The 16,372-nt window shown below is 40.1% G+C and overlaps 1 protein-coding gene across 4 annotated transcripts in view; it reads left to right on the top strand.

The window, feature by feature from the left end:
- Positions 1–16,372, top strand: part of MTHFD1L (methylenetetrahydrofolate dehydrogenase (NADP+ dependent) 1 like) — a gene marked incomplete at its 5' end in the record, with an annotated part of 196,699 nt that overhangs the window by 44,069 nt on the left and 136,258 nt on the right. For all 4 annotated transcript variants that reach the window (XM_082855826.1, XM_082855827.1, XM_082855825.1 and 1 more), the window contains 5 exons: positions 9,166–9,302; positions 10,741–10,787; positions 13,012–13,119; positions 14,020–14,094; positions 15,751–15,853. In XM_082855826.1, coding sequence (XP_082711952.1) covers positions 9,166–9,302; positions 10,741–10,787; positions 13,012–13,119; positions 14,020–14,094; positions 15,751–15,853 — 470 coding nt within the window. The remainder of the gene's footprint in view (positions 1–9,165; positions 9,303–10,740; positions 10,788–13,011; positions 13,120–14,019; positions 14,095–15,750; positions 15,854–16,372) is intronic.

The following is a 16,372-nucleotide window of genomic DNA, read 5'->3' as shown; positions in this document are numbered from 1 at the left end:
TGTCCTGCTTTTATCCCTGAATACTATAACATGTCTTCTCTCATGCTTTAGAAGAATTCAAATGCCCAAATAATTTTTCAGTAAAGCTAAATAATAAAATATTATTGCACGTTTGAATTCATGTATAAATGTGATTTGAATATATCAACAGTGGGATTAAAATATAAAACCATGGGATTAAAAAAACCTTCTACTATTAATAACCCAAATGCAAAACAGATTAATTCATTTTAAAATGCTATTCTTCAAACTTCAGAATTTCTTATTCCATCAGAATCATCTGTATTTCATCAGCTACACTTCACATGGTATTTACACCTACACATCACTTTATTTGCTCTGCCTGACAAAATGAAAAGTATTGGGAATTGTTCAGGGAAATATGCCAAAAGAATCTTAGGGTCTCCTGAGTTTTACATATTTTCCTAGTTACACTAATGAAAAGGAATTTGTTTGAGAACTTGACTCGGAGTGCAGCTGCAGGGCATTGAAAGTGTATGCCGAATGGGTCTCCATCCACCCTTTACTGATTTCCATGCAGAAGTTTTTAGAATTTTTCTGAATCGCTTGGACCCAGCAGTTAAAAAAGAAGCCCAAATTCAAAGTGTGAATAGACTGAATTTCATATTAAAGGAAAATATTCACATCACTATTTGTTTCTCTAGAGTGCCAAATACCTGATTTTATTTTAGTTTATTTTTTAACGTTACAAACCATTTTGGTCAGTGTAAAAATAACTTCTTTTGATTCTTCTAAGATTGTGATTTTCTGCCCTGTGCAACTATCTAAATATCTGTGAGTTTTTCTTCTAGTTACTTTAGTTGCAGAGCAGATCAAAGGTATTTACAAGAGGCCAGGGACTTTGAACTATTTGCCTCAGTCAAGTGTAATGGGAAACAACAAATGGACCACGGTTATCCATTTTTTTTTTTTTTTAAAAATGAACAGACTATTATTTTTTTTAATGACTTAGGACAAGCTTTACTAATTGTTTTTTTTAACATTTTTATTGGAGTATAATTGCTTTACAATGGTGTGTTAGTTTCTGCTTTATAACAAAGTGAATCACCTATACGTATACATATATCCCCATATCTCCTCCCTCTTGTATCTCCTTCCCACCCTCCCTATCCCACCCCTCTAGGTGGTCGGTCACAAAGCACCAGGCTGATCTCCCTGTGCTATGCGGCTGCTTCCCACTAACTATCTGTTTTACATTTGGTAGTGTATATATGTCCATGCCACTCTCTCACTTCCTCCCAGTTTACCCTTCCCCCTCCCTGTGTCCTCAAGTCCATTCTCTACATCTACATCTTTATTCCTCTCCTGCCCCTAGGTTCTTCAGAACCTTTTCTTTTTTTTTTTTTAGATTCCATATATACGTGTTACCATACGGTATTTGTTTTTCTCTTTCTGACTTACTTCACTCTGTGTGACAGACTCTAGGTCCATCCATCTCACTACAAATAACTCAATTTCGTTTCTTTTTATGGCTGAGTAATATTCCATTGTATATATGTGCCACATCTTTTTTATCCATTCATCTGTCGATGTGCACTTAGGTTGCTTCCATGTCTTGGCTATTGTAAATAGTGCTGCAGTGAACATTGTGGTACATGACTCTTTTTGAATTATGGTTTTCTCAGGGTATATGCCCAGTAGTGGGATTGCTGGGTCGTATGGTAGTTCTATTTGTAGTTTTTTAAGGAACCTCTATACTGTTCTCCATAGTGGCTGTATCAATTTACATTCCCACCAACAGTGCAAGAGGGTTCCCTTTTCACCACACCCTCTCCAGCATTTATTGTTTGTAGATTTTTTGAGATGACCATCCTGACTGGTGTGAGGGGATACCTCATTGTAGTTTGGATTTGCAATTCTCTAATGATAAGTGATGTTGAACATCCTTTCATGTGTTTGTTGGCAATCTGATATCTTCTTTGGAGAAATGTCTGAGTCTTCTTCCCATTTTTGGATTGGGTTGTTTGTGTTTTTGTAGCTGAGCTGCATGAGCTGCTTGTAAATTTTGGAGATTAATCCTTTCAGTTGCTTCATTAGCAAATATTTTCTCGCATTCTGAGGGTTGTCTTTTCGTCTTGTTTATGGTTTCCTTTGCTGTGCAAAAGCTTTTAAGTTTCATTAGGTCCCACTTGTTTATTTTTGTTTTTATTTCCATTTCTCTAAGGGGTGTGTCAAAAAGGATCTTGCTGTGATTTATGTCATAGAGTGTTCTGCCTATGTTTTCCTCCAAGAGTTTTATAGTGTCTAGCCTTACATTTAGGTCTTTAATCCGCTTTGAGTTTATTTTTGTGTATGGTGTTAGTGAGTGTTCTAATTTCATCTATTACGTGTAGCTGTCCAATTTTCCCAGCACCACTTATTGAAGAGGCTGTCTTTTCTCCGTTGTATATTCTGGCCTCCTTTATCAAAAATAAGGTGACCATATGTGCATGGGTTTATCTCTGGGTTTTCTATCCTGTTCCATTGATCTATGTTTCTGTTTTTGTGCCAGTACCATCCTGTCTTGATTACTGTAGCTTTGTAGTGTTGTCTGAAGTCTGGGAGCCTGATTCCTCCAGCTCCGTTTTTCTTTTTCAAGATTGCTTTGGCTATTTGGGATCTTTTGTGTTTCCATACAAATTGTGAAATTTTTTGTTCTAGTTCTGTGAAAAATGCCGTTGGTAGTTTGATAGGGATTGCACTGAATCTGTTGATTGCTTTGGGTAGTAGAGTCATAGTCACAATGTTGATTCTTCCAATAAAAGAACATGGTATATCTCTCCATCTGTTTGTATAATCTTTATTTTCTTTCATCAGTGTCTTATCGTTTTCCGCATACAGGTCTTTTGTGTCCTTAGGTAGGTTTATTCCTAGGTATTTTATTCTTTTCGTTGAAATGGTAAATGGAAGTGTTTCCTTAATTTCTCTTTGAGATATTTCATCATTAGTGTATAGGAATGCAAGAGATTTCTGTGCATTAATTTTGTATCCTGCTACTTTACCAAATTCATTGATTAGCTCTAGTAGTTTCCTGGTAGCATCTTTAGGATTCTCTATGTATAGTATCATGTCATCTGCAAATGGTGACAGCTTTATTTCTTCTTTTCTGATTTGGGTTTCTTTTATTTCTTTTTCTTCTGTAATTGATGTGGCTAAAACTTCCAAAACTATGTTGAATAATAATGGTGGACAACCTTGTCTTGTTCCTGATCTTACAGGAAATGGTTTCATTTTTTTCACCATTGAGAACAATGTTGGCTGTGGGCTTGTCATATATGGCCTTTATTATGTTGAGGTAAGTTCCCTCTATACCTACTTTCTGGAGGTTTTTTATATAAATGGGTGTTGAATTTTGTCAAAAGCTTTTTCTGCATCTATTGAAATGATCATAAGGTTTTTCTCCTTCAATTTGTTAATATGGTGTATCACGTTGATTGATTTGTGTATATTGAAGAATCCTTGCATTCCTGGGATAAACCCCACTTGATCGTGGTGTATGAGCCTTTTAATGTGCTGTTGGATTCTGTTTACTAGTATTTTGTTGAGGATTTTTGCCTCTGTGTTCATCAGTGATATTGGCCTTTAGTTTTCTTTCTTTGTGACATCTTTGTCTGGTTTTGGTATCAGGGTGATGGTGGCCTCGTAGAATGAATTTGGGAGTGTTCATCCCTTTGCTATATTTTGGAAGAGTTTGAGAAGGATAGGTGTTAGCTCTTCTCTAAATGTTTGATAGAATTCACCTGTGAAGCCATCTGGTCCTGGGCTTTTGTTTGTTGGAAGATTTTTAATCACAGTCTCAATTCAGTGCTTGTGATTGGTCTGTTTACATTTTCTGTTTCTTCCTGGTTCAGTCTTGGAAGGTTGTGCTTTTCTAAGAATTTGTCCATTTCTTCCAGGATGTCCATTTTATTGGCATATAGCTACTTGTAGTAATCTCTCATTATCCTTTGTATTTCTGCAATGTCAGTTGTTATTTCTCCTTTTTCATTTCTAATTCTATTGATATGAGTCTTCTCCCTTTTTTTTCTTGATGAGTCTGACTAATGGTTTATCAACTTTCTTTATCTTCTCAAAGAACCAGCTTTTAGTTTTATTGATCTTTGCTATTGTTTCCTTCATTTCTTTTTCATTTATTTCTGCTCTGATCTTTATGATTTCTTTCCTTCTGCTAACTTCGGGGGTTTTTTGTTCTTCTTTCTCTCATTGCTTTAGGTGTAAGGTTAGGTTGTTTATTTGAGATGTTTCTTGTTTCTTGAGGTAGGATTGTATTGCTATAGACTTCCCTCTTAGAACTACTTTTGCTGCATCCCATAGGTTTTGGGTCATTGTGTTTTCATGTCATTTGTTTCTAGGCATTTTTTGATTTCCTCTTTGATTTCTTCAGTGATCTCTTGGTTATTTAGTAGTGTATTGTTTAGCCTCCATGTGTTTGTAGTTTTTACAGATTTTTTCCTGTAATTGATATCTACTCTCATAGCACTGTGGTCGGAAAAGAAACTTGATGCGATTTCAATTTTCTTAAATTTACCAAGGCTTGATTTGTGACCCAAGATATGATTTATCCTGGAGAGTGTTCCATGAGCACTTGAGAAGAAAGTGTACTCTGTTGTTTTTGGATGGAATGCCCTATGAATATCAATTAAGTCCATCTTGTTTAATGTATCATTTAAAGCTTGTGTTTCCTTATTTATTTTCATTTTGGATGATCTGTCCATTGGTGAAAGTGGTGTGTTAAAGTCCCCTACTGTGATTGTGTTACTGTCGATTTCCCCTTTTGTGGCTGTTAGCATTTGCCTTATGTATTGAGGTGCTCCTGTGTTGGGTGCATTATTATTTTCAATTGTTATATCTTCTTCTTGGATTGATCCCTTGATCATTATGTAGTGTCCTTCTTTGTCTGTTGTAACAGTCTTTATTTTATAGTCTATTTTGTCTGATATGAGAATTGCTACTCCAGCTTGTTTTGATTTCCGTTTGCATGGAATATCTTTTTCCAGCCCCTCACTTTCAGTCTGTATGTGTCCCTAGGTCTGAAGTGGGTCTCTTTTAGACAGCATATCTATGAGTGTTGTTTTTGTATCCATTCAGCCAGTCTGTCTTTTGGTTGGAGCAGTTAATCCATTTACATTTAAGGTAGTTATCGATATGTACGTTGCTATTACCATTTTGTTAATTGTTTTGGGTTTGTTTTTGTAGGTGTTTTCCTTCTCCTGTGTTTCCTTCCTAGAGAAGTTCCTTTAGCATTTGTTGTAAAGCTGGTTTAGTGGTGCTGAATTCTCTTAGCTTTTGCTTGTCTGTAAAGGTTTTACATTCTCCGTCTAATCTGAATGAGATCCTTGCTGGGTAGAGTAATCTTGGTTGTAGGTTTTACCCTTTCAGCGCTTTACCCTTTCAGAAGCCACTTCCTTCTGGCTTGCAGAGTTTCTGCTGAAAGATCAGCTGTTAACCTTATGGGGATTCCCTTGTGTATTATTTGTTGTTTTTCCCTTGCTGCTTTTAATATGTTTTCTTTTCATTTAATATTTGATAATTTGATTAATATGTGTCTTGGCGTGTTTCTTCTTGGAGTTATCATGTATGGAACTCTCTGTGCTTCCTGGACTTGATTGACTATTTCCTTTTCCATATTAGGGAAGTTTTCAATTATAATGTCTTCAGATATTTTCTTAGACCCTTTCTTTTTCTCTTCTTCTTCTGGGACCCCTATAATTCTCATGTTGGTGTATTTAATGTTGTCCCAAAGGTCTCTTGAGACTGTCCTCAATTCTTTTCATTCTTTTTTCTTTATTCTGCTCTGCGGTAGTTATTTCCACTATTTTATCTTCCAGGTCACTTATCCGTTCTTCTGCCTCAGTTATTCTGCTATTGATTCCTTGTAGAGAATTTTTAATTTCATTTGTTGTGTTGTTCATCATTGTTTTTTTGCTCTTTAGTTCTTCTAGGTCCTTGTTAAACATTTCTTATATTTTCTCCATTCTATTTCCAAGATTTTGGATCATCTTTACTATCCTTACTCTGATTTCTTTTTCAGGTAGACTCCCTATTTCCTCTTGATTTGTTGGGTCTGGTGGGGTTTTATCTTGCTCCTTCGTCTGCTGTGCATTCCTCTGTTTTCTCATTTTGCTTAACTTACCGTGTTTGGGGTCTTCTTTTCACAGGCTGCAGGTTTGTAGTTTCCATTGTTTTTGGTGTCTGCCCCCAGTGGCTAAGTTTGGTTCAGTGGGTTGTGTAGGCTGGTGCCTGTGTTCTGGTGGGTCAGGCTGGATCTTGTCTTTCTGCTGGGCAGGACCATGTCCATTGGTGTGTTTTAGGGTGACTGTGACCTTATTATGATTTCAGGCAGCTTCTCTGCTAATGGGTAAGGTTGTGTTCCTGTCTTGCTAGTTGTTTGGCATAGGGTGTCCAGCACTGTAGCTTGCTGGTCGTTGAGTGGACCTGGGTCTTATCGTTGAGTTGGAGATGTCTGGGAGATCTCCAACTCGTTCAATTCGTTTTTACTGTAGTTGACAGTGAATAACATTTGTCTTAGAAAAGGTGTCATTTCTTTTTCTAATGTTTTTTGCTCATCTATACCTGGACATGTGACAGAAACGCAATGGAAATAGTCTTTCACCTCAGCAAGCTTGTAGTCCTAATGCCCCCTGAAAAGTTAGATAATGAGCACGAAATGAGTCCTGTGGGACGTTGGAGGGAGCAGATAAATATCCTCGGAGAAGATGTGGAAGATACTGAGCAGAACCCCCAGTTCCATTTCCATAAACTCCAGGCTCTTACAGAAAAAGAAATTAGGTTAACGTGGTGCTTATTCTTTCCTCAGTCAACTTGATAGTTTGGAAGGTGAGCTAAGGATCGTGAGAGGACAATTAAGCCAAATTTTGATGCCAAATGTAGGAATTGAGGTGAAATAAAAGTTTTTTGGTAGCTCTCCTTTGATTGCTCCCCGTAACTACTTCCTACTTTCTGATTTTCCTGAATTGTATCCGTTGGCAGAACGCTCAGCAGTCCTGTGTTTCTCATTAAGAGCTGGACGCCTAGCTGGAGTTTTTGGGAGGTCATCTCTGGGCGTGTCTGCTTTTGGCTCTCGCCAGCAGCATTGTGAGCATATCCTTCGGGATGAAAATCTAATCCTTCGTGTGACACATTTAAGTAAAGCCTCTCTTCCTTTGCAAGAAGTAAATACCAGTACAGTACTTAATCCACCCTACATCTGACCTGCATTTTCTTTACGTAAGATCGTGATGCCTGTGGCTCTTGGTTGGAAGTGCACGTCACCGAGGAGCATTCCAGTGGGATCACTAGCTCCCTGCCAGTGGCCTCCTTGTTGCTCCATCCAGTGACCGCTTTTCACTGGGCTGCATTTGAGTCTGGGGACGCTTCCATGGCTCCCTTCGAAGATTCCCCTGTCACACCTCTGCCTCCTGTCAGGGTTTCCCGAACTTAATACTGCTGCTTCTTAGTTTCCCTTTGCTCTCTTCTAACTAGTCCCTAAGAGACCATGTTCTTAACAATTCTGTCTTCATCCCTTTTGTACTCTGTTCCCTCCACTGGCTGATCGTCTCCATTCCCATGCTTTAAATTACTCATTATCGATAATGCTTTCCATCCATAGAAATAACCTAGTGAAGTCAGATGACTTGCCTGGCTTTAATTTACAGCTCTACTGCTTACTAATTGTGTGGCCTTGGGCAGGATACTTAAAATTCCTGTGCCTTAGCTTCCTCGTTTATCAAATGAAGATTAACCCAACAAATACAAAGCACAGAACCTAGCATATTAACTACCCCAAACCCACCCTCACTTTTGTCTGGCGAACTCTCATTCATTTGTCAGGTCTCAGCTTAGATGTTACTTCCACCAGGAAGCCTTCCCTGCTGTCCCAAGCCTACTTGGATCGTCCTGTGTGCTCTCATAATAGAGTGTAATTGCCCTGTTTCCTCTGTCTCAGCATTTCTCACATTCATTGTAACTGCTCATTGATCTCTCCACATCTCCCATCGACCATAAGCTCTGTGAGGTCAGCAGTGGAGTCCAGTGTGGTGGTCACTGTGTCCCCGGGGTCTAGTTACCTGGACACAGTGGTACTTAAGAAATATTTGCTGAAAGAGTGATTGATTGTATTGCTGTGGTGGACGGAGATAGTTGTATTGCTTCTTTGTGGTCACATCGCTGGGTTTTTTGGGTCAGAAAACTCTGTCATCAGTTTTGTTTTGGTTGAGCGTCCTAGACAATCTGGCTCACAGCATCTAACCCACAGAAGACTAAATTGTAAGGCAAAAGAAGTTTTTAAACTTGTAACAGTGGTTAGGATATGCCAAGGAGCAATTTCATGGGTCTTTACTTGGGAATGTAATAGACGCCTGTCCCATTACTTAATTCTTTGATGTGAGCCTCTGATGCTTGGCTCTGTAGGGTGTGTGCTCAACAGTGAGCTCCCAGAGCAGACTTGACCTCCTGAGTGTGCTTAGGAGCTGTGGACTTACTCCTTCCCAATACTGGAAGGGAGAGGCTGAGTGTGTCTGTAGGAAGCTACAGGAATGCAGATATCTCCTCTTTAGGACAAAGAACTTGTCTCACTGTAAAAGCTATCAGGAAATGAATGGGCCACCCTGGAGGTAATGAGCCTCCGGCACAGCTTGTGTTTAAACATGGCTGGACAAGCCCCGGACACTGATATCTAGAAGGAGATGGATGAATGGGGACATTAGAATCCCTTCCAAAATGAGAGTCTGGCCATGCCTCACCACCCCTGGACCGTTGACTTAGGCCTCGTGCCCACTTAATGCCCTCGGTAAATGGCCCTGGAAGAACAAATGCCAAATTATCCATCAGCAAGAAAATGACATCAGCTTAATTATTTAAATCGTTTTGATGAATAACTCTTTGCTGTTTCTTGAAGTTGATAGTGTTATTGGCACTACTGCTGAATTAACTTTTCTTTCTTGGCACTCTTGGTAAAGATATGTCTTTATCTTGATTTTAGCTTAAGCGCGGACTTCTGTGATGTGGGTAGACCATAAAAAGATCCAAGGAAGTTGAATGGTTCAATGATTCTGGAGTGGCCTGGTCTCTCTCAGTCTCGTCCGAGTTGGTTCTTGTACCATAGATTGACTGTGCATAGGTTGTCTAGAAAATATTAAATTTACTGTTCCTTTTCCCCCACACCAGGATCACACCCACCCCTCTGGGAGAAGGGAAAAGTACAGTTACAATTGGGCTCGTGCAGGCATTGACTGCGCACCTGAACATCAACTCCTTTGCCTGTCTGAGGCAGCCTTCTCAAGGACCGACTTTTGGAGTGAAAGGTAGTTTATTTAACAACTAGTATGTTTTTCAGGGCAAAATTTATCCCCAACAATCGTGGAGTTACAACTTACTAGAGGAACTGAGACATTTCATCTCTACATGCACTCCTGCAGCCCTCCCCCCCCTCCCCCTCCCCCCTGCACATTCAGGAGGTCGCCGCAGCATGATCCTCCCGCAGAGAGAGCTTCAGGGGGGAGGTCTCAGCGGAGCCCCTCAGGAAGCCGATTCCCTTGCTTCCCTTGAGCGATGGTTGGGCTCTCGCTCGGGACTCCAGCCTTGAGCAGAAAGCCTTCCATTTCATCAGTACCTTCTTTGCCGAGCGGTTTTGAAACTCAGCTGTTTATATTGGTGTTTTGTCATCCCAGCCAAGCTAAAAGGTCTTTCCATCCAAACCGTTAAGAGATCCCTTAGGTCAGCCCCAAGCCTCATGTCATTGGAGTTGCTGCGTGGGCCCCAAGGAGCTCTGGAAACCGGCTGTGGACCGGGAGATGCGATGAACTTCCTCTGTGGCTGTGGTTGGGCTGCGATCTGGCACCTCCACCGTCACTAGTCTTGCTTCATGGATTTATCATGAATCATTCTTCAGCTCACTTTATAATAGCCTTTACTGCTACAATTACTGCTTGTTCTCGGTACTTTGTGGTTTTTAGCAGTATTATATTTATATTACTGTTACAAATATTAACAACTCCTAACTTTAAGTACTGTTAGAATGTCATACATTATGTAGTGCAGTGAACACTAGATGTGGACAAGAAGCCTGGGGTTTTATTTGTGGCTGTGTCTCTTACCGCCGTGTGACCTTTAGCCAGTCATAACTTCTCTGAGCCGCATGTGTAATAGTGTAAAAGGTATATAGTACTAGGCTTCCCAGATTATTGTGAGGCAAAATAGTGTATAAAAATAAGGTCAACTGTAAAATGATGTGGACACAGAAGGCATCATTGTTTTAGGATAGAGAAGTCTTTTTAATGTAATGACTTTACTATTTTGGGGGATAAGCAGCATGATAAATCATATATACTATTAACTAAAATAAACTGACGGAAGTCTGTAATGTGTAAGTCTGTTGATCAGGTAGATGTTATTTAGGAAAGTTTTTGGTACTTTAAATGCATGTGCCGTTTAGGTGAAGCATAGCCACATAGATCTAATAATAAATTAACGAAAGAATCTCACGTTCGCTGTAACGCCGTTTGCTGTATTCTGCTTACCCCCCTTTTAAACAAAGAGACCAAAGTCCTTAAATTATATAGTGGGACGTAGGGTGAACTTTCTTCACCTTCTGTTCTGCTTTGCCTGAGACGTATTATTTCTCACTGCCTCTTTTTATTACATCTTACGGGTACGTGCCTCCCTGTTGGGCTTGGGGAGCTGTGTCCCTGGGGCTCCTGTCCTTGGCAACTCATTTCAAATGGTACCTGCTCTGTTGTTTAGGAGGAGCTGCAGGTGGTGGATACGCCCAGGTCATCCCTATGGAAGAGGTAAGATTCCAAGAGACACGGGTCTTGTGTCACTGTTTTTCCCTCCTGGAACCTTTTCTCTGTGCTTCTGTAAATACAGGCCCACAGTACTTTATCCTCAATCCCAAAGTTCTGAAGGCTCTGAAAACCAGAAATGTTTGCCTGACCCATTTGGGGTAAAACCTGACATTTACTGTTAATCAGCTACTTATGGATTTTGTCTGTGCCACTAGGTGTAAATATTCATATATTTTGCTGCAGAAATATTATTTTTGATTAATGGATGCTGACCTGGACCCTGCTTGGAATGTTTTATAAATAAATTACGTGTCCATCACACTACCTTTCTACATTCCAAAAACTTCTGAATCCCAAAACCTACCTCAAGGGTTCTGGATGATAGGACGCAGAGCTGTATGTCCATCATCATCTGTTAACACTGCTGCATTTGGGAAGGCCTGGACTCTTCCCTTCTGTGAACTGAGACTCCAGAATCAAATCCAGTCGCTCATCTGTATCCACAGGTTCCACATTCATGGTTTTGACCAACTGCAGCTTGAAAATACTCAGGAAAAAAAATTTTCCAGAAAGTTCCAAAAAGCAAAACTTGAATTAATGCACGCTGGTAATTATTTTCATAACGTTTACATTGTATTGAGTATTATAAGTAGTCTAGCAATGATTTAGATTATACCGGAGGATGAGAGTATGTTATATGCAAATACTACACTATTTTACATAAGGGACTTTGAGTATCTGTGGATTTTGCTATCTACAGGGTCCTGAAACCAATTCCGCATGGATACTGAGGGACAACCATAGTTCCAAAAAACAAATGGTCCAGATAGGCCAATGGTGTCAATTCTTATTTCTACAAGACCAGTTTCTACACCCTGTATTAACACCTCCTTGTCCCCTGGATTTAATCAGTGACCAGGTCCCATCAGTTCCACTCTCCACATCACCCTCTTGGTCCAGGTCCTGAGAAGTCTTCCTAAAGCCCATGTCCTTTTCTGTTGCCTGCATTTCAGCAGTTACTCCGTCATGCTCCGGCCATCTCTCCACCCCCAGTGTCTCAGGTTCCCATGCCACCCTCCCTGTCTCCACCCTGTCAAACTCCTTGCCCTGTTTTCTCTTGGTTCCAAGTCTGGAATGTTCTTCCCTTTCCTGCCTTCCCTGCTCAGCTCACATTTCAAATGGTACCTGCTCCGTCGAGGTTCTGTTGCATCCCACGGATCCCCTCCTGCTCTGTGTTTACCTCCGTGTGGTCCCATCGGGCTGTGAGGAGTTAGACCCCCTGGGCCCCAGCACTTAGCAGTGTGCCCAGCACGTAAGAGGTGCTCACTAGGAAATATTTGTTGATTTTGTTGAAGGAATAAGAAAGGGTTTTCTTTTTACCCACAGGGATGTGAGCATCATGGAAGCTAGAGGGAAATTTTGGATAATCTTCAAATGTTGGGGGTGGGAGTGAGAAGGGGGTGGGAGTGAGAAAGCATAGTCAAGGCTTGGCTGAGAAAAATAGCCCCAGGCCTCATCTGCAGGAGGATGAGTAACAGTCACAAGCCAGGAAGCTCCAGAGCCAGGGGGCCAGGTTGGGGATGGAGTGTAAGGAACGTGGCCTGGGGAGTATTGAAAGGGCGCTGCTGACCTGCTGTCATATTGGCATCACCTGCATGGCCCAAGTTGGGCCAAACTGAGGAACAAGGTAGTTAGAACTATCTGAAAAAGTTAGCAAATTACAAACATGCTGATTCTACAGATAATAATCATGTGTGCACGTAAGATTAGAAGAAAAATAACGAAATAGAGAGTTGTGAGAGTGATACTTTTTTTCTATTTCTCAGGCTGTCACATTCTATATGGTTCTGTTGCTACTGTGTGTTTTATTCCCTGCCTTATTCCAAAGTACATTTGATATGGTACTATTTTCTTAATTATAAAACAGTGCATAAAAGTACATGAAAAAAGAAAACCAAAATAAGGAACCCAATCATTAAGTCCATCAGAATTGTTTCACTCTTAACCTGAGAAAGGAAGAATTTGCAATAGAAAGTCTGTGCAAGTATTCTTTGTTGTCAAGTGGCAGACTGACATTTTCTGATCTTCGGATTCAGGCTATATAAAACATATCCTAAGCGTTGTAAGGGTATGTCATTAGCAGAATATTTTGTTTATTTGGAAAGTCCTTCAGTACTGCAATGGTTGTTTGAAACAAGTAGAAAGATGTTTTCGTTTCATTTTATAGCTCAACCTGCACCTGACTGGGGACATCCATGCCATCACCGCTGCTAATAACTTGTTGGCCGCTGCTATCGACACAAGGATTTTGCATGAAAATACTCAAACAGACAAGGTGAGAAAGGCTCCTTGTTTTAAGATGCCCAAAAGGCCATTTTGGGCATCTTATTCTGGGATTCCTGGATTAAGGAATTCATGAAAAAACTTTTGGAGTCCGAAAGTTCTCTGAAATTCTATTCAAAATGTTGTGAATTGTATATATGTCCTTATTTCTTAAGGAGAGGATCTGTACTTTGGTAAGGTTCTCAAATTAGTTTATGACCACTACCAGGTTATTGGGAGAATTATGCTATAGTTGCTCTTTTTAAGCCAAATTGTCTTCAAGACGAACCTTTAGTTTTAAAGGTAATTGGTAGACAAGTTCTCTTAGTTTTGCCCATGGGTGTAATCTCTGGTCTCTGCTAAGGGGGTTGGAGAGATATCTTTTTAAGATTCTGATGTTACAGGCAGCTATCCTAGATGCCCTGCTAAACAGGTCAGACCCCCTTTTTGGGCCTCAGGGCTGTAGGGTCTGAGAGGTAAATCACACACCTGAAGGGGACAGACTACTAGATGCTAATTCCTCATAGACATAGGACATGGATAAAAGTGGGAATTTCTGACACATTTTACAAAGGTCCTAACATCCTCCAATTAAACTAACTCCCTAGTGAGTTTTTGAAGCCAAAAATAAATATAGAGATAAATTTTAATTTGGTAGTTATAAGGCTGTAGATCAAGAAATGTATTTTCATACAAACTCTTTACAATGTGCATTATTGCAGATCTAGTCGAATTTATTAAAATGACAGAACTTCAGTCTAAATTATTTACATGAACCAAGAATTTTAATAGGGTCTGTAATCTAAACAGTTTGGTTATAAATGTAATGAACTTCGCCATATTCTGTAAATTGTCCAAGTTCATGGTTGGCCCTTAAACTTTTGTGAGTTCTGTTTTTATTTTGCGTTTCTAGGCTCTGTATAATCGACTGGTTGCTTCAGTGAATGGTGTTAGAGAATTTTCAAAAATTCAACTTGCTCGGCTGAAAGTAAGTTTCTAGTTAATGGTTCTTTAAAAAGAAAATACCCTGGAAACAAATCAGAAAAATTGTCAGAACCAGAAATTTTGAACTTGATTTGATTTGGGTTTTCAGATGCTTTTTTTGGATATTGAACTCTAAATAGACAGAACAATGTAACAGAGATTGCCCAGAACTAGATGCCTGAGGCCTTGATCCTGCACCAAAAAGCAGGTGGACAAATTAGTTCACCCTTATAGACGTCAGCTTCTTCATCTATAAAACGAGAGCACCACTCTGCTGAGAACTCTAGTCAACTAACAAATGAAGATTGCCAAGAGTCTTCCTTTTCATGACAGTTCTTAATTTTCTAAGAAAGACTTTGAAAATTCATCTATTTCAGTTTTTATTGTAGCAAGATTCTAAGATTGTATTTGTGGATGTGCTCTTAATTCTTATCCATTTTACCATTTTCTAGTGCTGTTTGCTACTTAATGCCCTACTATCACGTAGATTTTCCCTTTGCTTTTTTTCAGACTAAAAAATAACTTTAATGGTATAATCTACAGCCACTGGTTGGTGAGAATTGGTTTAAAAAATTCATCCCCTGGCTTCTTACTGAACCAAGTTCAGTTTGTTGAGAATAACGCACAATATGGTATCCTCAGCATCTCCAATGTTTATAGTTTGTTTCCCAGATTCTTTTCTTATACTTTATCAAAAACCACTTTGTTAGAGTGTTTTCTTTATAGAAAGAGATGCTTTAAAAGTTTTAACTTTTTTCTTGTGGAATTAGAAATAACTTGAAAACGTAGACATAATCGTTACTTAAATCATTGGTAGGGACTTCCCTGGTGGCGCAGTGGTTACGAATCTGCCTGCCAGTGCAGGGGATACGGGTTCGAGCCCTGGTCCGGGAAGATCCCACATGCCTTGGAGCAACGAAGCCCGTGTGCCACAACAACTGGGCCTGCGCTCTAGAGCCCGCGAGCCACAACTACTGAGCGTGCACTCTAGAGCCTGCGAGCCACAACTACTGAGCCCGTGTGCCACAACTACTGAAGCCCACGTGCCTAGAGCCCATGCTCCACAACAAGAGAAGCCACCGCAGTGAGAAGCCCATGCACTGCAACAAAGAGTAGCCCCCGCTGGTCACAACTAGAGAAAGCTTGCGCGTAGCAACGAAGACCCAACGCAGCCAAAAATAAATAAAATAAATAAATAAAAGAGGAAATTGTTTAAAAAAAAATTATTGGTATTTGTATCTGAAAAGAAGAACTAATGAACTGGAGCATCAGTTAGATGGAAGTTTTATGCCCCTTCTGTGCATGGCATGTGGTGACTGCGTAGAGAGCCTTAGGCTATGACAGACAGTACGGCACTTATTCTTTGTGTACTGTCACCTGTTATTCGAAGGGTGTATTTGTAATAATTATATTGTAATAATAATTATTACAAACACACCCTTCGAATAACAGGTGACAGTACACAAAGAATGTCTCCCATTTTAGGAGGTGTTTGGATCCATTCATTTATGAGTTGGACTAACCTACCATTTACTTGAAGTTCAGCTTAGTTTTTAAAAAGGCTTTACTAGTCATGGAAAAGGTAAAAGTAGAGGGATAATTTGGTTACGTCTTGCTTTTTATTCCTTCTAAAACATATTTTGTTCTTCTTAATCATTAGAAACTGGGAATAAATAAGACTGATCCGAGCGCTCTGACAGAAGAGGAAATGAGGAAATTTGCCCGTCTTGACATTGACCCCTCCACCATCACGTGGCAGAGAGGTAGGTGCTGGTGGCTAGATGGGGAGGGTGACATGTCTTCCAGTTGGAGCTCTGCATAAATGCACAATTGTATTTCTTGCCACTGTCTTCCTAGCTTGCGTTACATAATCCCTCCATTTATTTCCGTCACTTATTTTACCAGCCTCTTCTCTCATCCTTGCCTCCTATTTAGGAGAAAAAGCTGAACCCTTAGCTCATCCCATTCACCCCATCTCTTCCAGATTTCCGAGGAAAATTACTTTTCTCCTGTCTCATCTCTGGCCTCCTGTATTCTCTTTGGGGGTAAAAATGTCTGTGTCTCTCCCCTTAATTGTCCTGCTGCCCTAGCTACCCGCCATTCTGATTTCTTACTCTCTTCCTCACCACTAGCTCTAAGCAGCTTAGAAATTTGTATTTTCAGTGCAGAATCTTTTCTCTGAGTCTCTTGCTTCCAGCCACTTACTAGAATCCCCTTCAGCACTTCAAATGTGGGGCAGAGGGACGTCTGTCCTGACCTCCCTGTTTTCCTCTTGGCTGTGA

The sequence above is a fragment of the Leucopleurus acutus genome (genome assembly GCF_964270905.1).
Source record: "Leucopleurus acutus genome assembly, chromosome: 15".
Classification (NCBI taxonomy): domain Eukaryota; kingdom Metazoa; phylum Chordata; class Mammalia; order Artiodactyla; family Delphinidae; genus Leucopleurus; species Leucopleurus acutus.
Note: the sequence above shows the minus strand (reverse complement) of the source record. Positions and strands in the feature narration are given on the sequence as shown.